The following is a 27,960-nucleotide window of genomic DNA, read 5'->3' as shown; positions in this document are numbered from 1 at the left end:
CAGACATCAGTAGCATGACAGGAGATGATGCAGAGACAGGATGTTGCTACAAGGTGTGTAGTAGCACTAGAACACATTCCTCACTAATAGTGAGTGTTAGCTTTTGTATAATCAGATGTGTTCTAGCCTTGAAATTTTTTGGAGATGCTAGAATACATTAGATCTCCAAAACCTATAAATCGTTTCAGTAAATTTCACCTAGAAATGACCTAATCTAGATTATTAACCAATTTTTAAATATTTCCTAAGTCTAAACTTAGGGAATATGGTTAATTAATCAAAATTAATTATGTCACAATGAGAATCATCTAGGAAATCACACGGATCAATCCAAAGATGATCCTAGCCATTGATTAAGTTTCAATCCTAGTTGTTGGTGCTCCAATGGAGGATTATAAGAGGAGGTTGATGTGGTGATGGAGAAGATACTTGAGAGGTTTGATTTATGAGAAGATTGATTTCCAGAGTAGCAGCAGATAGTTGTCAGAGAGAGATCTAGAGATCGAAGCAATGTGAGAGGGGTAGGGATAGTGAGTCTGGAGGAAATATTTCCAGATCTGGAGAGGCAGCAACAAGAGGGCCAAATTATCCCAGAGAGGCAGTGTAGAGGCTCTGTGCAGCATATTCAGCAAGGAAGATCAATTTGCTGATGAGAAAAACCGTTCTCAGTTCAAGAGGTCGGGCAGAGGTTCTAGAAGGTCAGAGAGATGATTTCCTCAGCAGCTAGAGGCAGAACAACTTCATTAGAGGCAATTTCAATCCAAACATGTGGGAGACAACGTAGAAGGGCTCACATTGGGGTTTGGATGGCCAGTTTGCTAAAGGCAAGTCATGCCAGATATTACCTGTGGGAGAAGGGAAATTAACTTCAGTATTTTGCCCATATTTTATTGCTATGGATTTCCAGTTTCAGGCATCCATATTGTATTTAGATTCTTCACTACTATATAATAATAAAACCCTCATCTGTTGCACTAGTTTTCCGATGTTGGGTTTTTTTGGGGACTTTTGTCCAAAAATAATTGTGTTATTTTTATGTGTGTGTGCTAGCATTTCTTCCAACATTTTATTCTTTAGTAGTTTTATTTGTGTAGATTGCGGTGAGATTGTGAGGATCCTTCCTAGGGTCCTCCAACTACATACTAAATTTATTTTATTTAAACACAATAAAAAGGGAAATAACTTATTTATAACTCAACATTTATTTGATGATAATATACAATTAAATCATATTTACAACATATTAAACAAGTAAGAATTTCATTGCAACCATTTACATAAGTAATCAATACATGTTCCAATAGCTTGGTTGACATGCTCCTGGCTCTTTTGGGATGCTCCTCTCGACTACCCAACTGAATTTGTCTCCCAGCCAACTAGGAATTATTTCCTAGCCCAGGGAACCTCCACAGGTTCCCTAGCCCTCCGAGCCCAAGTCCAACCAGATGTAGTGTGTCCAAGTTAAACAAACACTCTCCATATCCAAGTTTGAATTCTCTTATTTATCTCTCCATTCTCTCCCTTCTCTTTTTCTCCACATTTCTTCCAAAACAAAATCCTCCAAAACCAAAACCAAAACCAAGACGAAGACCAAGGATCCCCTCTTCTCTCATCATCCTTCCCCTTTTATGACTCTTCCTCCCATCCACCTCAACCACCTATCATTAATGTCATGACTACCTCCTCATCCTTTCATTTAGTATCCTTGACTTTTCTTACCATATCTTTGTTCAAAGTAGATTTGAGAAGACATTTTGGGAATAAAATATGGATATTTGATTTAGAATTAAATTGGAGAAGACCATATCTTCTCCCAAGTAGATTTGAAAAGACATCTTGGGATATGGATATTTAATTTGGAATAAATGGGAGGAGACCATATCCTATCCAAAACTAAATTTGAGAAGACAAGTTGGGAATTGCAAAACTAGATTTGAAAAGACACCTTGGGATATGGATATTTAATTTCGAATAAATGGGAGGAGACCATATCCTATCCAAAATTAAATTTGAGAAGACAAGTTGGGAATTGAATAATAACAATAATAAAATTTATATTAGTAAAATAAAATTACAGTTTCACAAATGTAGGTATATACCAATATTTCTTGATAATTATAAGTCAATATTTTCAGGTAAATTAAACACTAATAAAAATTAGCATGATAAGATTAAGTAGGGAGTTACATACACCCCTCCTTTAGAAAAATTCGTCCCGAAGTTAGAGTGAAAAGGATACAAGGAGTTCGAAAGAAGTTTGACAATAAGGCATAAAAAAATAGAGAGAGAGTTATAGTAGTAAAATTAAGTAAGTCAGGGCAGTCAATAAGAAAGATAAATATACTCGGAAAAAGATCTGTGGAAGAACCCACCCACTCTGCACCCGCTACACTCGAAACCTACCTCGGCCCTGTGGCCGCCTCGAAGGTTCCCTGCGCGGATCCATCTCTGCGTGGCGCCTCTCTTCCTACCTGACGCTCCCTCCTCGAGTTGATCCCCAACCTATGCGGGGTCCCATTACTCATCTGGGTTGGACTGAAGAACTATGAGATCTGAAGCCTGGGCAAGCTCGCCCCATCCGAGCTAAGCTGCCGGTGAAATGGACTTGACATCGCCTCCCCTTACTGATGCTGAGGCTTTCATAAAGTTGTTGGAATCTCTCCCAAAGAAGAAAGTGACTGAAGCCACAAAGTTTGTCAAGCATTTGGATGGCATTCCTAAGATTTAGCTTCCTCCTGAGGGGCCGATTCAAGTCGCCCTCTCTTTGGCAGAGCGAGCTTTGGTTGGACAGTTCACTGGACTTTGGCCCTCCCCCAAAACCACGGAGAGCTGGGTAGCAAGGAACTGGGCACCGCTGATCAAAAGCAGAGTCACCTCATACTTTCTAGGGAAGGGTTTCTTCCTCTTCGAATTCTCTGAAAAGGAGGATAAGGAATTGATATTCCGCAATGGACCCTATTTCATGGGCCCTCAAGGGATGTATCTCAACAAGTGGATGCCTGATTTCGATCCAGCAATTGACGTTCCCACAGCCGTCCCTGTGTGGGATAGATTTCCCAATCTGCCAATGCACTGTTGGAACTGGGAGTCCCTCAAACACATTGGTAATACACTGGGCAAGTTTATAGATTGAGCCAACAGCAAAGACCAATTCGATTGCGCTCGAATCTGCATTGAAGTGGATCTTGAGGTGGGCTTGCCTGAGGCAATAAAGATAAAGGTTGGAAACTGGATGCATCTTCAAAAGCTGGACTATGAGCAGCTTCCGTTTAAGTGCAGAAAGTTCCATGTCTATGGCCACTTTGCTAGAGGCTGTCCAAAGAATAGTGAAGGGGAGAAAAGCAAGGAGGAAGGATGGACACAGGTCAAAAGGACCAAACCCGCTCATAAAAATACTAGAACCAAAAATAAAAATGGCAAAGCCCCCCAGTCAGGCCCTGGGGCTCAATCCCCCCCATGGAAGAACAAGGAAACAAATACACGCTGTTAAGTTCAGCACCAGAAGACCCTCAAGAAATAGAGATTCAGAATGAAGTATCGCCTCACATGGAGCCCCCCTCGGGATCAAAGCAAGTTGAACCTAACTCAGACAAACAGAAAGAGATACCCACAGAAGAGGCTGAGGAAGAGCAAGGATCGGAGGACTAAGAAGAGTAAGGTGAAATAGGGGATTCACAAAATTCGGCTAGAAGATCCCTGAGAGGCCGAAAATCAGCCCGTGAGAAAAGAGAACAGGAGACTTACAAAGATAAACTCCAAGGGAGCCAACCAACCCTCGAGAAACTTTTGGCAAAAACTCCGAAGATGACCAGAAACCAGTCTCAGAGCTCTAAAGGAGCTCCCCACTCAAAAATCAAGTGATGAAGATCGTCTCCTGGAACTGTAGGGGTATGGGGAGCAGAACAAAAGAAGAAGTCGTCAAAAGCCTGATAAGAACTGAATCTCCTGATATACTCCTCATCCAGGAGACTAAAATGGAGGATAAGGCCTTCCTCCATATTGTCAGAAACCTGTGGAAAAGAAGTGAAGGGCAAGTTGTTTCAGCCCGTGGTGCATCAGGAGGACTGGGCACCCTTTGGAATTCAAATAAATTTTCAAAGATTAAAGATGTCACCAACACCCATTGGCTGCTCACTAAGCTACAACATGTGGATTCAAATGAGACCCTCTACCTCTTCAATGTGTATGTCCCAACCAACGCAGGTGAGAAAAAGAGCTATTGGGAATCCATCAGAAATATGGCAGATTCAGAAGATTTAAGGAATGTCATCATCGCAGGGGACCTTAACCTTACCCTCTCTCTGGCTGAAAAGCGTGGAGGAAGCGTTGTAAGGGATCCGGCGCGAGAATGGGTTGAGGACCTGCTTCAGGACTAGGACTTGATTGACATAAAACCCTCATCGGGCAAATACACCTGGGCCAACAAAAGACTCGGTCCGGGACACATCATTGCAAGGTTAGATCGCTTTTTTGTTCAAAGTACTTTTCTTCTCCTTGGTTTAGATTCTAGAATGCATATTCTTCCATGCAGTGTATCTGATCACAGACCCATTAAGCTCGATCTACTGGCACACATGAATCAAGGCCCTATTCCCTTTAGATTCAGTCCCCTCTGGGTTAAAGAATAGACCTTCATGCAATTAGTAAAAGATACTTGGAAGCAACCAGTTAACGGCTCTGCCTTCTTTGTATGGGAGGAAAAGCTCAGGAGAGTGAAAGCTGCATTGAAATCTTGGGTCAAATCCCTTCCTAACCCAGCAGTGGAAAGGAAAAAGATCCAAGAATGTCTTGAGACTCATCATATGAAGTCGGAAAATGAAGAAATCACAAAAGAAACTCTAGATAAGGAAGCCGAGCTACAAGGAAAATTTCTCAAGGCAAGTCTGGCCGAGGAAGAGTACTGGAGGATTAAATCCCGTAGGCTTTGGCTCAAGGCTGGAGATAGAAATTCCTCCTTCTTCCATAAGCAAGCCCAAGCCCGAAAAAGCTTCAACTCCATCTCAGAAATCAAGGAAGAGAATATAAGTCACAAAGACATACAAAGCATAAAAAAGGCTGCCTACCTCCATTTCAAAAAGTTGTATAATGAAGAAGAGGGACAGGGGTTTGCATCAACTTCAGTGGACGAGGTACCTTCTCTGATCACTACCAGAAAGAAGTAGTTTTTGGAAGCAGAAGTCACCAACAATGAAATAAAAACCGCTCTCTTTGCAATGGAGCTAGATAAGGCCCCGGGGCCGGATGGCTTCACTGCCAGATTCTTGCAGAACTGTTGGCAGATAGTGGAAAAAGATTTATGCAGAATGGTCCGGAAATCTCAAGCATGTCAGAAAATTGGGGGAAGCACCAACTCAGCTTTCTTGGCCCTTATTCCTAAGGAAAAAGGTGCCAACTCTTTCACCAGATTTCGCCCTATCTCCCTCTGCAATATAGGCTATAAGTTGATAACAAAAGTGATTGCAAACAGATTAAAAATCATCCTTCCTGACATCATCCCCGAGAATCAGGGAGGCTTCATCCAGGGAAGGCAGATTGTTGACAATTTTATTCTGGTCCAAGAGGCGATCCATTCAAGCCTGAATCGGAAAGAGAAAGGAATGGTTATTAAACTAGACCTTGAAAGTGCCTTTGACAAGGTAAGACACAGATTCCTGTTCGAGGTCCTTCACAAATTTGGCTTTGGACTCAAATTCATCAATTGGATCAAGGCTTGTATTAGTGAGCCCTGGATTGCCCCATTGGTAAATGGGAGGGCTACTGACTTTTTCAAAGCCTCTAGAGGGCTGAGACAAGGGTGCCCCCTCGCCCCCTTGCTCTTTGTCCTCCAAGCTTCTGTTCTTAGTTTCCTTCTAAACAAAAAACAGAATGAACAAGAAATAATGGGACTGAACATTGCAAGAGGTATAAAGAATATAAATCATGTGCTATTTGCGGATGACTCCCTTCTGCTGGGTGCTGCCTCCTTGACAACGGCTAATCATTTCAAAGAAGTGCTGGATACTTATTGTGAAGACTCAGGAAGTAGAATTAACAAAGGAAAATGCCACATCTACTGTTGGAATTCTTCTGCCAGACTCCTTCAAGCTATCTCCAACTGCTTTGCCTTCGCAGCCTCCTCTTCTTGGACCTCTTTCAAGTATTTGGGGCTCCCTGTTTTCCAAAAAAGGGCCCTCAGCAAAGATTGGTTGCCGTTATTGGAAAAATTTAGGCTCAAAATTCACTCCTGGGGCTTCAACTGGCTCAATCTGGCTGGCAAGACAGTGCTGGTCAAAGCTATCTTGAACAGCCTTCCCATATAGCAATCTGCAGTCATGATGGCCCTTGTTGGTATTATGAGAAAAATGGAGGATTATATCAGGAATTTCTTTTGGAAAGGCGGCAAAGATAACGAGAAAAAAATTCCCCTTTTAAACTGGGACACAATTTCCCTGCCCAGAATGGAAGGAGGCCTCAATTTCAAGAACTTCAGTAAGCAAAACATAGCTTTGGGTGCAAAGATACTGTGGAGGATAATTGCCCCAAATCCGGGTTGGGCTCAGGTTGCGATGTGGAGAAAATACTTCGGTGGGCAGAGAATCCGCTGCCTCGACAAACCCAAACCAAAAACTAGAACGATGGTCCACAAATCGTGCATCAAAGTGGCCCCCTTGATCAACTGCCACGCGCACTGGATTCCTGGAAATGGTAAGCGCATCAACATCTGGGATGACCACATCATGGATAGTGAGCCCCTCTCTGAATATCGCTCTCTGGTTATGTTGAGAGATTGGATGGACAGAGCGGGTTTTAAAACGCTGTGGGATATTTCTCACTGGGAGAATGGAAAATGGCAGAACTGGATCAATCTTGAGGTTCCCCACAATCTTTCCAGTTATCTCGTCTCCTTCCGTTCCCTCTTAGCAGGTAAAGCTCCATTAAACACCAGGAAGCCCGACATCGGGGGATGGGGTCCAACCCCTGGACACTACACAGTTGCGCAAGGTTATAAACAGCGCTCCCTTCGACCTCATGTCCCCCCCGACTCGAAGCCTTGGCAAGGTATATGGTCTCGGTCTTCAATTCCAAAAATAGACACTTTCCGTTGGCTTTTATGCCATCAAAGAATATTGACAGATGACAGGCTTCGAAGAAGAGGATACATAGGGCCATCCCGTTGCTCGTTATGTGGGGTCGATGAGGAAAATGCCCCCCATCTTATGCTCCGCTGCAATTTTTTTGTTGAACTTTGGACTGAAGCCTTAAAACCGTGGAACGTAGACTTCGCCTTGCCAAACTGCTACGCAGACTTGTTTGAAAATTGGAAGTTAAGGTACCCAGGTGGCTCCCCCCAGAACTTCCACATCAAAGAAGCCTGGCTCGTCCTCCCTAAACTAATCTGCTGGCATATATGGCTGGAGAGAAATCAAAGAATTTTCAGAGACAAAAAGAGTGATCTCAAGATCATACGGGAAAAAATCAAAAGTCATCTAAGAGACTGTTTGGGTGATCAGCTTGATAGGGCAGATCTAAGCAGCCAAGAAGTTGTATGTGGCGCTTACCTTAATCTCCAATTCACTGATATTGCCAGACTCCCTCCTCTCTTAAAAAAATGGCAAATCTGTCTTGAGGCTGCAGAATTTTCTGAGTTTTGCAGCAAGAAGGAAAGAAACACTCTCTTTTTTGACGGGGCAGCAAAAGGTAATCCTGGTATATCCGATGCAGGTGGAGTAAGCAAAAGTGCAGAGAGCAGAACTGAACTAAGATTTGCCTGGGGAGTGGGCTTCAATAAAAGCATCCAAGCCGAAGCTCTGGCTCTCTTTTCAGGGTCTCAAACAGCTCACTTCTCTGGGTATCAAAGAGGCAACTGTTTTTGGGGACTCCCAATCCATCATAAAGATCATTGTGGACAACTCTCTTCCTACTGATCTAAGGCTATCAAGATTGATGAGCAGAATTAGAATGTTGATAAACTCCTTTCAGAACCTAGAATTCCTTCATGTAAAGAGAGACAACAATAAAAAATCTGATGCTGAAGCCAACAAAGTGGCTCTCCTCTCACACGGAGTCCCGCTAAGAAACGAAGATGAAGGCTGGGATCCTATCCCTTGACTATTAGTTTAAAATGTTTTATTGTCTTTTATTGGAGCAGTTTGTCTACATATGTAAATCAGGAAAGATAGAGAAGATCAATTGAATGATAGTCTACAGAATTTGCAGGCTCACTAGGGGGGAAACCATCTGGTTCCTACCCGAGGAGAAAACCGAGTTCTGCCTATTTTATTGTAACCTGAAATGAGGCATATCTGCCGAGAATTAATACATCATACTAGTCGTTTCTGTCAAAAAAAAAAATTTAAGTAAGTCAGATAATGATACCACTTCCCATGTCGAAACCATGAACAGAGTTTCAAAAACCCTAGCGGCCGTCGGTGCAGAGGATTTTTCAGGGTTGCACATATACGATACCAAGAATGCGGCCCATATGAAGAGCCTGCCTTGGTCTGACAAATCCGACACACGGATTTACAAACCTTGCGTTCGAGCCATCGCCTCGACGGATTCTTCCATCTTCGCGAGCTTCGAAAATGGGCAGAGGACAGATAACACAACCCTGGTTGTCGACAAGGAAAAACTCGAGGTTTCTCGAGAGGTCGGCCGACAAAACGGCGTACATGGTGGCGCCTTCGGATTCAGCGGTTACATTCGTCTGTTCGATGCAAGGGCCGACAAGACTGTGTGGGATTGGACTGAGCCGAATGCTAACGCGGATCCGAGGATGATAGAACGAGACAGCTTCGCAGATGTGCTGGTGAGTGAGGATCTTGGCAGTCTCGTCAAGGTGAACGATATAAGGGGCAATCTTGCAATGGCCGACCTCAGGCGATTGTCAGACTCGAGGAACCCGCGGATTCCTCTTACAGAGACGAACCCTGCCTTGGCTGTTCAAGGGGGTACGCCTGTTGCCAAGATCTTGAGCAGGGGAGAGGATCTGGAGGTCTGGTCATCTCAAGCCCTGCAAAGCCCTTGCCCCCTCTCGTCTCAGATCTGCAAAGGAAGGAGAAACCCTGAACTTCCTGCCTTGTTTCAGATCCAAATCAAGATCATCTCTGGCAAAACTCTGCTACAATGGGTGAGCTCTTCAGATCTAGTGCAGGACCTCAAGCATGCTCTGGAACTCAAGCTGGGGATACCCTCTGCAGCTCAACGACTTCTCAACGAAGGTAAACAACTTGAGGATCTCTACCCTCTTTCTTTTTACAGCATTAAGAGAAATGCCTCTATTATTTTAGCCCTTCGTTTGAGAGGGGGAGCTGTAGGACAAACTTCCTCAAACAAGGCATTTTCATACAAAGATGTTGTCCATGCACAAAAGTAGGAGAAGACAGCTCTGCCAGTACAGGCTCCCAAACCTTTTCTGGTGGACAAACTAGAGGAAACCCCCTCCATTGAAATAGAGCACCCATCACTGGATGAGCAAACCCAAAAGTTTGCGGAGCATGGAATTATTTGCAGATTCAATGGACTATGGCCACGCACAGCAGACCTCTACCAGTGGATTCACTCTAACTGGACCAACAATTGTAAGGTTTTGTTATGCTCAAAGGGCTTTTTCATTACAGTGTTTGCTTTTGAGGAGGACTACCAAAGAGCCTTAAAAGCAGGGCCATGGTTTTGGGGGTCAGCAGGTCTCTTCCTCACCCCCTGGTTCCCAGACTTCGATCCTTCAACAGCAATCATCACCAAGCTCCCAATCTGGGTCAGACTTCCTAATCTCCCGGCGCATCTATGGCACTTTGCTGTATTCCAAGGGATCGGCAATACTCTAGGCCGCCTTCTAGACACAGACACTTCTAGAGGGGAAAAGGGCCTCTACACCTTTGCCAGAATCTGTGCAGAAATAGACATGAGCAAAGGTCTCCCTGACAAGATCAATCTCAAAATTGGAGACTTCCATTGGACTCAGAACTTGGATTACGAGAACACAGCCTTCCGCTGCCGCAACTGCCATCACACAGGGCACCTTCAGAGCTCTTGTCCCTCGATGCCAGCCCAAAAGAAGAGAGCCAATCCTAAGCAGAAATCCAAAAGCTGGAAGCCTCATGACCCTCCCCCCATGGACGATTGTGATTTCAGTTCGGATGAAGAGGAGGAGAGTGAGGAAGACGTGGAAGCAAAGATGGCACAGGATCCGCCCTTGGCTGAGCCTGAGGATCTGTCTGTCCAGCCAAACTCTCAGAAAAGGAATCATGAATCCTCCACCTCGGATTCAGATAAGGAAACCTCACAGCCAGCCCAGCTCAGTTTGCAACTCATGCCAGCTCAGCAGGGCCCACCTGAATGGGTCAAAGTTAGTAAAAAGAAAGGGAAAAAATGCCGAATAGTTGATTCCTCCCATGTTGGGTAGAATCCTATGCGGTTTTTGCTCCCCGGTTCTTCTAGTCACTTCCTGCTCTCTTTTATTCTCTTCTCATTTCTTCTAGGAGCCGAGGTGGATAGCCTATCCTTTCCGGCTACCTATGTTCTTGCTTCTCATGGCTGTAACTTCACTCTGTACTATATGTTCTCTTAATAGATTTAGTTTTTACCGAGAAAAAAAAAAATGATACCACTTCCCATCAAGAGTCTCCAACTAATCTATATCCTCCTATCCTTCCTAACCTACTTCCGCTTCCACCCTTTCCATCCTTTTCTGTTATATACTATGGCATCGGCTATACCAATCTAACCACTGATAAAACCAATATGGCGGAAGCGTCGACTATATCGACCTAACTTCCCTAGCAGGCAACTGGCAATCATCATCACACATCTAGGGGAGCGTGTCCATCACTGCCCTCCCATGATTCCAGGTTTGGAGGTTACACGGTGGGAAATACCTCCACCCCTCCTCACAACTAGGGTCAACACCCTAATATGGACCACACTACAATGCTGGTTGGATACTTGTCATCAAATAATCCAGTCAGGTAGTCTTGTCACCTGCCATTTACATTTTACCCATGTCATAAGAGTGCATATCAAGTAGATACCAAATGTAATAGAACAATGTACATCATACCATTCCTCATTGGATGTCTCGACCTTCCCCAATGGAAGAGTAGATCTTGGTTATCATATAGTTCTTTCCAATCTGCAGGTTAGTTCTCATTCATGCATATATATAACAACAAAATAGATATAGATACGTGATCTTAAACATCATATTATTAAGTCTAGTATCCACGTGTCAATTTTGTAGTTCATACTGGAAATAAATCTTACATTAGATAAATCATAATTTCACTAAGTCATTCATTAGATAAATCATATCCACTTAAGCCATACATGAAACAACAATAACTCTGATAAGTCATGCACTAGATAAATCATAACCAAGTAAGTCATACATTAGGTCATACATCAAACATTTCAATCATCAATACCTAATCCATCTAATGATTTATATAAGTAGTTTCACATGTCCAACTAAATGCATCAATATTACATAGCAAACATAAATAAATAACATGGAACTACAAATAGAGCTTTAGCATAGGTAGTTATCTAAGTCAAAATAGGCATCACAGATGCTCAAAAAGTGGGAGGTAGTCACAACGTATAGTCTCTGCATCCTCCCAGGTAGCAGATCTTGGGCCATACTTGTCCCACTGGACCTTAACCTAGTCCACCATGCGACGTCTAATCTGTCGAACCCTATGGTCCAATATGCATAATGGTTCAACCATTATGGTTCCCATATCTAAGACCTGCAATTCCCTCCAATCCAGTTTGTGAGATTCATCAGAAACATAATGTTGTAAAATAGATACATGAAAAACATCATGAGTTTTATCAAAATGGGGTGGGAGTACAAGATGATAGGCAACTGGTCTAATCTTCTCCTTGATCCTAAAAGGTCATATAAACCAAGGTGACAACTTCGTCCCTTTCCCAAACCGAATGGTGCTTTTGTTCATTCAGATACGAATAAAAACTTGGTCTCCTACTTCATAACTTTGATCAGTCCTATGTGAATCAGCATAACTCTTCTATCTATCTTGCGCTTCCTTTAACCTTTGTCAAATCTTCCTTTCCTGTTCCTCCATTTCTTGAACTAATTCCAGCCCAACTATTACTCAATCCTCCAACTTTTCCCAACTCAATGGCATCCTACATGGCCTCCCATATAGAGCTTGATAAGGAGGCATCCCGATTGAACTATGGTAACTATTATTATAGGCAAAATCTACCAATGGTAAGTACCTTTCCCACTGCATCTAATTAGCCATGACGTACATTCTAAGCATGTCTTCCATAACCTGGTTTACTCTTTTAGTTTTCCCATCTATTTCTGGATGATATGCAATGCTTAGGTTTAACTGAGTCCCTAGTGCTGACTGCAAACTTGTCCAAAACCTAGATGTAAATTGAGAGTCTCTATTAGAAATGATCTTTGTGGGTAACCCATGTAATCGAATAACTTCACTTATAAAAACTCATGCCACATCAGTAACATCATAAGTGTCTCTTACTCGGATGAAATGGGCACTTTTGGTCAATTTATCAACTATAGCCAATATAGCATTGTGCCTCTGTGAAGTGAGTGCAAAACCCACAACAAAATCCATAGAAATTACCTCCCATTTAGATAAAGGGATGTCATAAGGTTGTAGGAGTCCTACTAAATGGCGATGATCAGCCTTCACTCATTGACATTCAAGACATTTGGCAACAAAATGGACTATGTCGTGCTTCATTCCTGTCCAAAAGAAGATTTTCTTCATGTCCGCATACATCTTCTTCACTCTAGGATGTGCACAATAGAGTGCTCTATGTGACTCTTCGAGGATGGTTCTTCTTATACCCCCTTCCTTAGGTATGTACATTCTCCCTTGAAATCTCAATAGTCCATCTAGTTCAAGGACATATCCCTCAAACTTTGGTTCTATTTGCTTCCCACTCTGGAGTGCTGATATAACCTTTAGATACCAACTATCTTCAAAGAGTTTCTCCAACACACGTTCCCTCAAATTGACCCTCAAGGGTACTAGGGAGAAGGTTTGTGGCCTCCTGCTTAGTGCATCGACCACCACATTCTCCTTTCCCTTAATGTATGAAATCTCAAAATCATACTCACTCATGAATTCGCTCCACCGCCTTTGTCTAGCATTCAAATCCCTTTGAGTGAAGAGATTCTTTAGGCTTTGATGATCTATTCTTAACTCAAATCTTCTCCCAACAAGGTAGTGTCTCCACAGTTTCAAAGCTAACATCACTGTTGCTAACTCTAAGTCATGGGTAGCATACAACTCTTCATGTTTCTTCAATTTTCTAGATGCGTAAGCTATTACTCCACCTTCTTGCATCAATATTTCTCCCAATCCTTTCTTCGAAGCATCAGTGCAAACAGTGGATTCTTTGTCCATGTCCAGTACTCAAAGGATTGGTGCACTAGTTAGTAACCTCTTTAGTTCAGTGAATGCAGTGTCACATTCATATGTCCATTCATACCTGACCCCTTTTTCGCTGTAATGTGGTGATGGGTTTTGCAATCCTCGAAAACCCTTCCACAAACCTGCGATATTAACCTGCTAGCCCCATAAAACTGTGCACCTCATGAGCATTTTTCGGTACTGGCCAATCCGTTATGGACTTTACGTTTTCTGGGTCAACTGAAATCCCTTCTCCTGAAATGATGTGCCCAAGATAATAAACTTTCTTCTGAAAGAAGGAACATTTTGATAATTTTCCATACAATTTATTTTCCCTTAAGCAAGTCAATACAACCCTTAGATTCTTTTCATGCTCCTTTTCATTCTTGGAATATACAAGAATGTTGTCCAGAAAGACTTGCACAAATCGGTCCAAATACTTCCTGAACACACCATTCATGAGGCTCATGAATATTGTTGGTGCATTGGTCAAACCAAATGGAACAACTAAAAACTCGTAGTGCCCAAATCGAGTTCGAAATGCAGTTTTTTGAGATTTCACCTTCCTTAATCCTCTTGTTAGCTCTGCTATATAATCAGGACTTTCTAAAGCTGAAGGCCAACTTGGTCCTTGGTCGTGCTCAAAAAGGGCCTGAAATGGTTATCCTCACCTTTCTCCATTACCTCGCCCATTCCCCTCTCATCTCCTTTACCCATGCTTTTGTTAAAAAATCACATAAAACTCTTTTCCTTAGGCCCAGGGCATTAAAACCCCATAAAGCCCACGCCCATATGACTATGCGCCTTCACAAACTCTTCACCCATCATCGCAGCCATTGATTGCTGCACCCCGATCCAACGGTCCCCTGTCACCTCTGATGAAAAACCTATTCGACTGATTCTCCACCGTCTGATCATCTCCACCGCGATCAGACGGCGTTCGCTCTTCCCGCGCCCGCAAAGTGACAGCCTATTAATGCGTGATGGAGAGCGGTTTCCGCTGCCACGCATCACCCTTTGAATGGAATCGCATGCCGCTGTCCTTTTACTGCCCTGTGTCCGAAAGTGGTGCGGGCAATACCACTTACTGCCCGTCCTCTGTCCCTGCCCGTTAACTCCCACATGTCTCCTCTGATCGATAGTCGTTGGATCTATCCGCCCTAGATCCAACGGCCCACGATCATCCCGCTCCCATATCTCCCAATACCCTCCGCCAAAAAATCCCAGCCGTCCATTTTCTAGATCCTACGGCTGATCTTCCTCCATCATCCAACCCGTCCGTTTGCCATGCAGTACGCGACCCTTGATTGTTCTGTGCACCCGAAGGACGAAGATAACCAGTTTTCGGTACTATTTGCAGTAGTTCCTCAACAACCACATTCAAGAGACAGTAGGACTGAGAAGGAAAAGGACAGAGCCCGATCAGGTAAATGCATTTAACAGTTATGGGACTTCATTCCATACGACACTCCAGCCACCTGAGAGGACAGCAGAGCACCTGAGAAGATCGGATTTTTTCACTAAAGTAGGCAAATTGCACCAGAGACTCCATCAGGCAGTTAAAGCGGTTGGTGGTCAATTATGACCCCTCCATACTTGGAATGGCTGAGTGCCTTTGTAATTCAAACTCTATATATATCCAGAAACAAGATGTAATCAGGGTTGATGGTTGTTGTTTCGATGTAAGGTTCAACTTCTGGAGACTGTAACTACTTTGATATTTGCAGCGTCTCATCTTCATTTTCAGTTAATACAAGCTTCTTTTACTATTAATTGCTCACTTTCCACTCCTATTCTGTTCTAGGTTGTGCCTGTTATGCAGTTTTCCTGAACTCTTGATGTTTAGCATTAGAGGAGCTGTCATCCTACCTCTGTGTTAAAATCTTGTATGTATCAGTGAATGTGTTATTCAAGTTTCTTCTCACCTAATGCCAGAGAGCTATCATCCTGTCTGTGCATTAGGGAATTAGATTTGCAGACCTGACTACTAGTTGTAGCCGGCCATCACAAGGTCTTGTGCATCTGCTGGTGTGTTCAGTATTCTCCATATTCACCCAATCCTTAAATTATGAGTAATTGGTGGTCTAAAGCCTTGTAGTTTGGGGGTGTTCACGCATGTCTAGAGTCAAGAAAAGTAGAAGTGGTTATCTGGCTTGAACAAGCATCATTCCTTCCATTCACCCATTTGCAACATTAAGTTGAATTTGTAATGTCCCAAGCATCTCCGAGTTACAACCTAGGAGAGTTTCTTGGGGTGATAACATTAATTGGTGTCGTTGTCAGGGAGAGGAGATTGAAGCTCAGCTTCCCTGGGAGAACGACACAGTTCCAGCTTTGATGATAGACAAGGCCTGGACACATTTCTGGTTGTAATCATCTATCTGGCGACTCTACTAGAGAACCAACCTAGTGGCGACTCCACATCACAGTTATGGCTCAGTTTGTGAGGCATACCCGGAGAAATCCTCAGAAATCACCAGCTGGCCCAGTGCCTGACCCTGAGAATATTGTTAAGCAGAAGAAAACATCACTAAAAGGAGCATCAGGATCAGGTAAGCCTAAAAAACCTTATGTATCTCTGCAAGAAGGGCCTATAGCTGAGAATATACAGTTTGAAGATATAGAGCCTAGTATTGTTAGTGAAGAAATACCCTCAGAGATTCATAAAGCTCCTTGTTCATTTAGTTCCCCATTGGATCTCAATCCAAAGAAAACCTCCCACAGTCTATCATATTCCTTTGTCTCTGTCATCTATTTCACTGCTCCCTACCATCCAATCTGCTAGTATCCTTCCACCTACCCCAGTCATGGCAGGCTAGCAAGCACCCATGAAGATGGAAAGAATCATAGCTGCTAGGTATGGACCCTTAGTCTTGCTTGTTCCTTTGAATCCCATGCCTGCAGGAGAATACCAGAAATACATGCCTAAGTTCACTGGCACAGAGGGAGTAACAGCTGAAGAACACCTTGAATCTTTTTATAGCTATGCTGATAACCTGGATATCAGTGAGGATGATGTGTGGATGAGAGTATTTGTCCAGAGCCTTGATGGAGAGGCTAGAAAATGGTTCAGAGAACTGGCCCCTGGGTCTATTGCTGACATTGAAGCCTTAGATGATGCATTTTTGAAGCACTAGGGAGATAAAAAATACTTGTTATATTACCATACCGAGTTTGGAAACCTGAAGAGGGAGAATGGGGAATCATTGCCTGATTTTAATAAAAGATTCAATCGTATGTATAGTAAGATACCAGCTGAAGTAAAGCCTACCCCCACCTCTACCAAACTTGCCTATGCCAGTGCTTTTGACTCTGATTTCTACCTATTATTGAGGGAAAGAAGATGTGCTACTCTAGCTGAAATGCAAGATGCAGCCCTAGAGGTAGAATCAAATATCATGGCCGCAAAGAAACTCAAAAGTCAAACTGATAGAAGGAGGTAGAGAGGTGACGCTTCTTCTTCCTCTGCTTCATCTTTAGAACCTAAATTAGACAAAATGACTAAAATGATAGAGTCATTGGCTGCCGAGATATCTAAGCTGAAGGTTGAGCAGAGTTCAGGAAAAACAAGGCTTCCAAACACTTTTGCTCCAAGAAACCCAAATCCATTCAGAAGAGCAAATGAACAGTTGCAAATCATTCAGAGGGGTAAAGAAGAAAATAAAGAACAAAAGATCAATGCTCCTTTTCAAAATGTGGTCATGGAGGAGGAGCAACTTGAAGAAGAGGATGAGATTCATTGCATGGAAGATAAAGGCAGTGCTGCCTTTTTGACATTGGTTGCCTATGAAGAATCATTGTTGCAGGACCAAAATAGTCAAAGGTGGGACAGAGAGGTTGTTCTGCAGACTGATGAACAGCAAAGATACAATCTGAGGTCAAGAGCAAACAATGTCAAGGAGAATCTTACACAAAAAGCTGTTGTCCCAACAGAGCAACAGAATACCAAACAGAAAAGACCAGCAGCTGACCCAGTCATCCTCAAAGCACCAGCTCAAGAGGTAAGAGGTCCTGACAAGTCCCTTTCCCTTTTCAGCTTTGAATCAAAAGTCCAGAAGTTAAAAATATATGTGCCTCTGATAGAACTAGCAAGGAGTGAAGTGTTTAGAAAGCATATCCTTGATGCTCTTGAGCTGAAAGCCATACAAGACGACACCGACTATGTCAATTTGCAAGATGATAAGCCTGCAGTTGTGCTTAGCCCAATGACTGAACCTGTTGATGATAATTCTCCATCATTTTATGTCTCCTTGACCATTCATGACAAAATTCTCCACAATTTCCTACTAGACACAAGGGCCAGCCACAATCTAATGCCTAAAGCTGTCATGGAAGAGTTAGGCCTTGATATCACCAAACCATATCATGATTTATTCTCATTTGATTCAAGAAAGGTAAAATGCCTAGGATTAATCAAAGACCTGGCCATTACCCTAACTCAGCTGCCCATGAAGAGCATGGTGATGGACATTGTAGTAGCAGATGTCCCCCCTAAGTTTGGCATGTTGTTTTCCAAGGGATGGATTAAGAGACTAGGTGGGACACTACAGAATGATTTATCTTATGCCACTGTCCCAGTCTTTGGGGGAGAAAGCAGGAGATTGTACAGAGAAGCACAACTGGCCTACATCATCAGTGATGAGGAGAATCCTTCCAATCATCCCATTTATGCTGTGGACACTGACTTTGGAGCATGTATTCTCCAAATTGAAGAGTCTCAGAAGGCCTCAATGCAGATTAAGAAACCAGTGAATCAGGCTGGGGAAGAGCAAGGAAGTCGGGTTTGGGAGATGTTCTTTGATGGAGCATGTTCAAGGAAGACTGCAGGAGCAGGGGTAGTGCTGATATCCCCAAAACAAGAAAGCACACATCTGTCTTTTAAGCTGTCTTTCCAAGTCACAAAAAATGTAGCAGAGTATGAGGCTCTGATATTGGGTCTTAACACAGCAAAAGAAATAGGAATCAGAAGCATAAAGGTGTTTGGAGATGTTGGTCTTATTATTCAGCAAGTGAACAAAACTTTTCAAGCAAAGCACCCAAGGCTGAAAGCATATAGAGATGAGGTATGGAGACTCAAAGATTCTTTTGATAATTTTTGTATCTAATATATTCCCAAAGTTAAAAATCAGCTTGTTGATTCCCATGCTATGTCTGCTAGCATGTTTATGCCTCCCAGACTAGTGTATGAAGTCCAGATGAAATATAGACCATCCTTGCCTGATAATGTCCAGCATTGGAAAGTTTTTGAAGATGATGATGAAGTGAATAGGTTTTTGCAAGTCATTGATGAGTTCTCTGAAATGCAAATTGACCAAGAGAATGAAGCCTTGGAAGAAAGCCCCCAGCTCTGGCTTAGAAACAAAATTGGTAAAGATAGCATTGTCCAACTGCCCAACATTCAGATACCTAAGGGTCTAGTTCCTTTAGAAAAGATGTTTGACCAAAATGATGTGCCTTATAAGGCTACCCAAAAAGAAGACCAATCTGCAGTCTGTAAGCATAATATAGGAAATCTAGATCAGGCAAGATATATAAATTTGTCCACTCGACTATCTGTTGCCCAAAGTGCTGAATACTACAATTTAATGAAGCAATTTTTTGATGTCTTTTCCTAGGAATATAGTGACTTGAAGACATATGAAAAAAAGATCATCCAGCATAAAATTCCTCTAGAGAAAGACACCATCCCTTTCAAGTGGAAGCTGAGACCAATAAACCCTTTGCTCCTTCCTCTGATTGAAAAAGAAATCAAGAAATTATTGGTTGCCAAAACCATAGTCCCTCTCAGATATTCAAAATGGGTAGCCAATTTGGTAGTGGTAAGGAAGAAAAGTGGAGAAATCAGACTCTGCGTTGATTTCAGAAACTTAAATAAATGCTCCAAGAAACATAATTATCCTCTACCCAAGATGGAGCATCTGCTGCAGAAGGTCTCAGGAGCCAAAGTGATTTCTTTCCTGGATGGATTTTCAAGGTATAACCAAGTTGTTGTACATCAAGATGACCAAGAGAAGATGGCATTCACCACTCCTTGGGGCACTTTTATGTATTCCAAGATGCCTTTTGGGCTGATGAATGCTGGAGCCACCTTTCAGATAGCTATGGATATAGCATTTGTGGAAGAGAAGGATAATTTTGTCCTTATCTACATTGATGATATAACAGTATACTCTAGTAGCCATCAGGACCATTTGCAGCATTTGAAGAAAGTGTTCCTGAAGTGCAGAAGGTTTGGAATTTTAGTCAATCCTAAAAATTCACAGTTTGTTTTAGAAGAAGGCAAGTTGTTAGGACATGTTTTTTCTGCTGCAGATGTCTGGATTGACCCAGAAAGAGTAAGAGCAATACAAACCTTGTCTGTCCCGAGATCAAAGAAGGATATCCAGTCCTTTCTGGGCAAAATAAATTTTGTGAGGAGGTTCATCCCAAATTTTGCAGAACTTGTGAAGCATATTACCTTGATGTTGAAAAAGGGGTCAGAGATCAAATGGACTGATGCAGCAAGAAGATCCTTTGAGTGCATTAAGAAAGCTATCATGGAAGCTCCTACTTTAAGCAGTCCAGATTACAGCAAGGAGTTCCATATATTTTCATTTGCCTCTAATGACACCCTTGCAGCAGTTTTGATGCAAGAAGATGAGGAAGGGTCAGAGCATCCAGTGGCATTCTTCAGCAAAACCTTAAGGGACGCTGAGCTGAGGTATGATATCATTGAGAAATAGGCATATGCTCTCATCAAGTCTTTGAAAGCATTCAGAATTTACATTCTGCATTCCAAGATAATTGCATATGTACCCTCTTCTTCAATAAAGGACATCCTAACGCAGCCTGATGTTAATGGAAGAAGGGCTAAATGGATTGCAAAGTTGATTGAATTTAGCATAGAATTGAAGCCCACCAAGCTTGTCAGAGGTCAGGGCCTTGCCAGATTATTGGCTGAAGAAAATTGTAGAACACTGGACATAAATCTCATGGGCACAATTTCAGAAAATGGTCAGACAGAAGAAGAAGAAGCGGCTGAACCAAGGAAAAAGTAGTCATTGGCAGAAAATCTAGCTTCTTGTGATTGGTACTCTGCCATAGCTCAATTCTTGTTGAAGCTAGAAGTTCTTCCAGGTCTTAGTCCAAGCCAAGCCAGAACTATTAAGCTCAGGGCAGCAAAATATTGCATCCATGAAAATCTGCTCTATTGGAGGGATCCCTCTGGGATTCTTTTAAGATGTCTAGACAAAGAACAATCTGTGGAAGTTATGCAGCAGTTTCATTCCAGCATGTGTGGAGGACACCATTATTGGAAAACTACAGCTCACAAGATTCTCAGAGCTGGGTACTATTGGCCCACCTTGTTTGCTGATGTCTTTTCATTTCTTAAATCATGTGACAGGTGCCAAAGATTTGAAGGGAAGCAACAATTGAAGTCCCTGCCCTTAAAACCCATACATGCTAGTGGCCCTTTTTAGTAGTGGGGCTTGGATTTCATTGGAAAAATCCATCCACATTCCAGTGGCCAACACAGATGGATCTTAGTTGCCACTGATTATTTCACTAAATGGATTGAAGCAATCCCTTCCAGAAAGGTTGATCACCATGTGATCATGAAGTTTTTAACAGAAAATGTTTTCACCAAATTTGGTTGTCCACATAAGTTGGTCACAGACAATGCAACAGCCTTCAAAGCAAAAGAATTGGTGGACATGTGCAATTCAATGGGCATTAAACTAGTCCATTCCACCTCATACTACCCTCAAGGCAATGGTCTAGCAGAATCTTCCAACAAAAGCCTGATAAAGATGATTAAAAAGCTGCTGGAAGACAACAAAAAGAATTGGGATTCTAAGCTCAGGTATGCACTGTGGGCTGACATAGTGACCACCAAGAAATCCACAGGGAACTCTCCATTCAAGCTGGTATATGGCACTGAGGCTGTATTCCCAATTCAGTTAACGCTCCCTGTGGAAAAGTTCTTACAAGAAGAACAGAATGAGGAAGAAGACATGGCAAAAAGAATCATTGATTTAGTAGAGGTACATCAAATCAGGGAACAGTTGGTTGAAAGGTCTGTGGCACATCAGAAGAAGATCAATGAAGCCTTTGATAGAAGGACAAAAGCAGATAGTTTTAAGGTTGGAGATCTGGTTCTAAAGTGGGATGCACTAAAAGAGAAGAAAGGCAACCATGGGAAGTTTGATGCTTTCTGGATAGGGCCTTTTATCATCTCTCAGATCCAAGGGAACAGTACCTTCATACTGCAAAGTATGGGAGGGGGGACAGTTTTCGATGGCCCAGTTAATGGGTGGTTTTTGAAAATTTATGTTGCTTAAGGTCTTCTAGCCTTAAGGGTGTAAATATGTTATTTTATCAGTTTTTAGTGTAGACTCAGTTAGACTCCATGCCCAATGGATCACTAGGAAATTTGGCTAGTTTGGTTTTCATAGGAAAGGCAATGATTTGCAGTTCTTGAGACCTCACAGTGAGGATCTCATCCCCAGAAGGAGCCAATGTTAGCTCTGCTATATAATCAGGATTTTCTAAAGCTGAAGGCCAACTTGGTCCTTGGTCGTGCTCAAAAAAGGCCTGAAATGGTTATCCTCACCTTTCTCCATTACCTCACCCATTCCCCTCTCATCTCCTTTACCCATGCTTTTGTTAAAAAATCACATAAAACTCTTTTCCTTAGGCCCCGGGCGTTAAAACCACATAAAGCCCACGCCCATATGACTATGTGCCTTCACAAACTCTTCACCAGTCATCGCAGTCGTTGATTGTCGTACCCCGATCCAACGGTCCCCCGTCACCTCCGATGAAAAACCTATTCGACTGATTCTCCACCGTCCGATCATCTCCACCGCGATCGAACGGCATTCGCTCTTCCCGCGCCCACGAAGTGACAGCCCGTTAACACGCGATGGAGAGCGGTTTCTGCTGACATGCATCACCCTTTGAATGGAATCGCATGCCACTGTCCTTTTACAGCCCTGTGTCCGAAAGTGGTGCGGGCAATACCACTTACCGCCCGTTAACTCCCGCACGTCTCCTCCGACCGATAGCCGTTGGATCTGTCCGCCCAAGATCCAATGGCCCACGATCATCCCGCTCCTGTATCTCCCGATACCCTCCGCCAAACAATCCCAGTCGTCCATTTTCTAGATCCTACGGCTGATCTTCCACCGTCATCCAACCCGTCCGTTTACTATACAGTACGCGACCCTTGATCATTCCGTGCACCCGAAGGATGAAGATAACCACTTTTCGGTACTATTTGCAGTAGTTCCTCAACAACCACATTCAAGAGATAGTAAGGCTGAGAAGGAAAAGGATAGAGCCCGATCAGGTAAATGCATTTAATAGTTATGGGACTTCATTCCATACGACACTCCAGCCACCTGAGAGGATAGCAGAGCACCTGAGAAGATCGAATTTGTTCACTGAAGCGGGAAAATTGCACCAGAGACTCCATCAGGTAGTTAAAGTGGTTGGTGGTCAATTATGACCCCTCCATACTTAGAATTGCCGAGTGCCTTTGTAATTCAAACTCTATATATATCCAGAAACAAGATGTAATCAGGGTTTATGGTTGTTGTTTTGATGTAAGGTTCAACTTCTGGAGACTGTAACTTCTTTGATACTTGCAGCGTCTCGTCTTCATTTTTAGCTAATACAAGCTTCTTTTGCTGTTAATTGCTCACTTTCCACTCCTATTCTATTCTAGGCTATGCCTGTTATGCAGTTTTCCTAAACTCTTGATGTTCAGCATTAGAGGAGTTGTCATCCTACCTCTGTGTTAAAATCGTGTATGTATCAGTGAATGTGTTATTTAGGTTTCTTCTCACCTAATGCCAGAGAGTTGTCATCCTGTCTGTGCATTAGGGAATTAGATTTGCAGACCTCTTTACTGGTTGCAGCCGGCCATCACAAGGTCTTGTGCATCTGCTGGTGTGGTCAGTATTCTCCATATTCACCCAATCCTTAAACTGTGAGTAATTGGTGGTCTAAAGCCTTGTAGTCTGGGGGTGTTCACGCATGTCTGGAGTCATCCATTTGCAACATTAAGTTGAATTTGTAATGTCCCGAGCATCTTCGAGTTACAACCTGGGAGAGTTTCTTGGGGTGATAACATTGGTGGTATCCAGATCGTAGATCGATCTTTGAGAAAACCATTGCTCCCTTCATTTGATCAAATAGGTCATCTATTCTAGGTATCGGGTACCTATTCTTTATTGTGGACCTATTCAAGTCTCTATAATCTATGCATAGCCTTAAGTAACCATCCTCCTTCATGACAAAAACCATTGTTGCACCCCAAGGTGAAATACTAGGTCTAATAAATCCCAAGTCTAAAATCTCTTTTAACTGCATCTGCAACTCACAAAGTTCTGGAGTTGCCATCCTATAGGATGTCTTAGATATTGGTTCTGCACCAGGTTATAGGTAGATTTTGAAATCAATCTCCCTTACAAGAGGTAATCCAGGTAATTCCTTAGGAAAAACATCCTTGAATTCTGACAAAATTGGGTGTTGATCTAGGGAGGGTCCTTTCTGGTCACTTACAGCCTTGACCACATATAGTTTGCAACCTTGTTAGAGACAACATTTTACCTTCATCATGGATATGAATCATAGTGACACTCCTCTCTTGATTCCACAAATATCAATTGACCTACCTTCATCATCTAAACAAATCACCTTCTTCTTGAAACAATCTACCAAAGCTCGATTAGCTTCTAGCCAGTCCATTCCAATAATTATATTATACATCCTCAATGTTGTGACGTATGCCTTCAACTTAGTTATACACACCCTGAGGTTTACCTGAAATTGGTCAACACTAGGTCATACTGCTTGGTTTATCGCAGAAGCCATCTCAACTTTCTTAAATTCATCGTGCTCATAGGCTACCAACCCACATTTTTCTAATGCAACTGGTGAAATGAAACTATATGTAGCACCTGAATCAAACAAAATTTTAACTTTTACTTTGTTTATCATACCTGAGGTTTCTACCACAGTAGATTGGTGTTCAACTTGTGGTTATCAACTGTTGCATAGATTCGATGGTGGCTACTTGCTCCCCCCATTGGTGCTTTTCCTTCTCTACGGTTGTTACCAGTTCGTAACTCAGGACAGTCACACTAGTAATGAGGTCCCCCGCATCCCCAACAAGTGATGCTTGGTATACTTTGAACAGAATGTTGTGGAGTTCTTTGGTAAGGGTTCCTTCCCTTGGGACCCCGGCCCCTACTTGTTGCTCCTCGTGTATGACCTTGATTTGCACAAATCCTTGAAGTTGAGGGTGAAGTTGCACTAGTAACCATTGAAATCCCCACTATCGGTGCTATGGGTACAACCCTGTTTCCATATGGTGGTGTCCTTAAACTCCCCCCCTAGGGAAGGTGCGAGGAGCCTTCCCCATAAACCTTGGTTGTTATGGAAAAGTGGTTTTGTTTCCACCCTTTAAGTCTAAGTGCTCTTCAACATAACGAGCATGTTCCACAGCTTTTTCACTTGAGTATGGTTTCCACATCCACACCATTTCCCTAATATTAGGGCTCAATCCATAAATGAAACGATCTGGTTGGCACTGATCAGTATCCATGTAGGAGACATACTTGACCAATTCCATGAATCTAATCTCATATTCTTCCACTGTACGATTTCCTTGTACCAAAGCATGGAAAGCTCCTACCTTTTGTTCTTCATAATATGTTGGTAGGTACTTTTTCTTGAATCTCTCCTGAAATAACTCCCAAGTAACTGTGTCTGGAGTGAGATGTAGTTGACGCTCTAAATTACCCCACCAATTCATAGCACTATCTCTGAGTTGGAATACTGTTATTTTAGCTTTTGAATTGGAAGTATAATCTCTTAGTGCGAAGCACCTTCTCATTCCTTCTAACCAGGCTTCTGCACATTCACTGGCACGACCTCCAACAAACTTTGAGAGCTTAATCTTTTGGAGCTCCCAAGTAATGTCCTCGATTGAAGGTCCTCTATCAGAGTCTCTTGATCGCTCGATATTTTCCAATCCTAATGGAGGGTGCTCCACTTCCACTTCAATTGTTTGGCACCCTCTTAAAGTCTCATTAATTTCTTCTAGGGAATGCAAGATGAGAGCCAACTCCGGTGAAGATAATGGGTTATTTATAGGAGTTCCTTGTGATGACCCTCCTTGCCCTTGATTTCTTCACGTCCTCGCCATTTTGAATTGTTCAAACATCTGTATGATACACAATCCTTATTAGCACAACTAAGGGCCTTGTCAATTCTTACTCAGCTCACACATGTTTTGCATAATGATAGGTATAAGTTTTCCTTTTGTTATGCTTGTAAACGAGTATTTCTAATATTGAGAAGATAATCGTGGATCTACCAAATCCTTTCCCATTGCTATTTAAGAAAGTGCTACGACGCACTGGTAGCCACCCTCAAATATCTTTAGATATCCCTAAACAATCATCCTAAATCCATCTTATATATTTTTAGCATTCACATAAACATTAACTTACCATTTTTAATCACATTATTATACCTAGATGTCCTCTTGAAATTCCATCAATAATCCTAGATTGTCTTATTATTATTATTATTATTATTATTATTATATTATCCTTGTGATTTCAAAGTAGGTGTCTAATGGCCTCAATCAACTCAACACTGACATTATTGTTAGGTATTTACTATCCCAATGATATATATAGAATGGCTAGTGCTACATGTTTTAATATTTCAATATTATATATTGTCTTAAAGGAGGTTCTAATGTGCTAATCAATTGGTGTTCACCTTTGACACTTTAATCTGAATATGTTGGATTTCCATTTTGTAAACATATGCATATTAATACTATGACAATATCTAATATAACTCTATTGTGTCTCAAGAAAATTTCAAGAAGTTGCATCTAAAAAAAAGTTTAGAAATATGCATGGCATCAAGCATAATGTGAGTAACTTGTAAAAATTTCACTTAAGTTCATTTATATTATTGAATATTATTAATAAATAAACAACTTGTTTTAATGCAACTTAAAAGGTCAACATTCTCACTAAATCTTGTCATTATATGAATTAATATGGCTATAAGAAAAAAAAAAATGTGCAAAATAATATTTCTTTGTATTAATGTTAATCTAAATTTTTAAAAAATAATCTCGATTTTATTAAAGGGAATTAAATCTATAGGAAATTACAACCTTCTTGTATACATAGATAAGTTATCTTTGTTTACTAAGTCAATAATTCTTCTATCTAAAGGTTATGCCACAATTTGCATAACTTTTGGTGGCCACTAACCTCGTAAACTCCTATGTAAATTTATGTAGTGAATTGTGTAATTTATGGTTGTGTCTAAAGAAAATTTCAATAAGTTGTATCTAAAAAAAAGTTTAGAAATATGCATGGCATAAGCATAATGTAAGTAACTTGTAAAAATTTCACTTAAGTTCATTTAGATTGTTGAATATTATTAATAAATAAACAACTTGTTTTAATGCAACTTAAAAGGTCAACATTCTCACTAAATCTTGTCATTATATGAATTAATATCGCTGTAAGAAAATATTTTTTCTCCAAAATAATATTCTTTTTATTAATGTTAATCTAAATTTTTAAAAAATAATCTCGATTTTATTAAAGGGACTTAACTCTATAGGAAATTACAACCTTCATGTATACATAGATAGGTTATCTTTGTTTACTGAGTCAATAATTCTTATATCTAAAGGTTCTGCCACAATTTGCATAACTTGTGGTGGCCACTAACCTCGGTAAACTCCTATGTAAATTTATGTAGTGAATTCTGCCACAATTTGCATAACTTTTGGTGGCCACTAACCTCAGTAAACTCCTATGTAAATTTATGTAGTGAATTGCTTAATTTATGGTGGGCAGTAACTCTTGGTAAACATATTAATGTTAATCTAAATTTTTAAAAAATAATCTCGATTTTATTAAAGGGACTTAACTCTATAGGAAATTACAACCTTCTTGTATACATAGATAGGTTATCTTTGTTTACTAAGTCAATAATTCTTCTATCTAAAGGTTCTGCCACAATTTGCATAACTTTTGGTGGCCACTAACCTCGGAAAACTCCTATGTAAATTTATGGTGGGCAGTAACTCTTGGTAAATATATTTAGCAATCAAAGTGTAATTTTGGCGGGCACTAACCTCAATAAACTCCTCTGTAAATTTATGTAGTGAATTGCGTCATTTATGGTGGGCAATAACTCTTGGTAAACATATTTAGCTATCTAAGTGTAATTTTGGTGGGCATTAGCCTCAGTAAACTCCTATGTAAATTTACCTCATAAATAAATTTGATTTTATTTTATACATATATATTTTTAAATAATTACAGAAACTAATCCCAATTATATTTAAATGTTATATGTTAATAAATAAACATTAATTTAAAATATTATTATGTGACTATAGACTAATATGACTATACACTATTATATTAATTTAGAATTATGACTATCATATTAAATTAAGACATCAACCGTAAAGGTTAAACTTAAGGAAGTGGTGGTTGTTACACAAACCTTCAAAATTAATACAATAATACCG

The 27,960-nt window shown here is 41.4% G+C and overlaps 1 protein-coding gene across 1 annotated transcript in view; it reads left to right on the top strand.

Annotated features, from left to right (window-relative positions):
• Window positions 1–8,374: 8,374 nt before the first annotated feature.
• LOC149181368 (protein ENDOPLASMIC RETICULUM-ARRESTED PEN3-like) overlaps window positions 8,375–27,960 on the top strand; it is a 33,406-nt gene continuing 13,820 nt past the window's right edge. Inside the window, exon 1 of the mRNA XM_089414169.1 lies at window positions 8,375–8,974. Coding sequence (XP_089270295.1) covers window positions 8,375–8,974 — 600 coding nt within the window. The remainder of the gene's footprint in view (window positions 8,975–27,960) is intronic.

Source organism: Pinus tabuliformis, chromosome 3_2, assembly GCF_031772625.1.
Source record: "Pinus tabuliformis cultivar Carrire ecotype Pingquan chromosome 3_2, CPIR1, whole genome shotgun sequence".
NCBI lineage: Eukaryota > Viridiplantae > Streptophyta > Pinopsida > Pinales > Pinaceae > Pinus > Pinus tabuliformis.
Note: the sequence above shows the minus strand (reverse complement) of the source record. Positions and strands in the feature narration are given on the sequence as shown.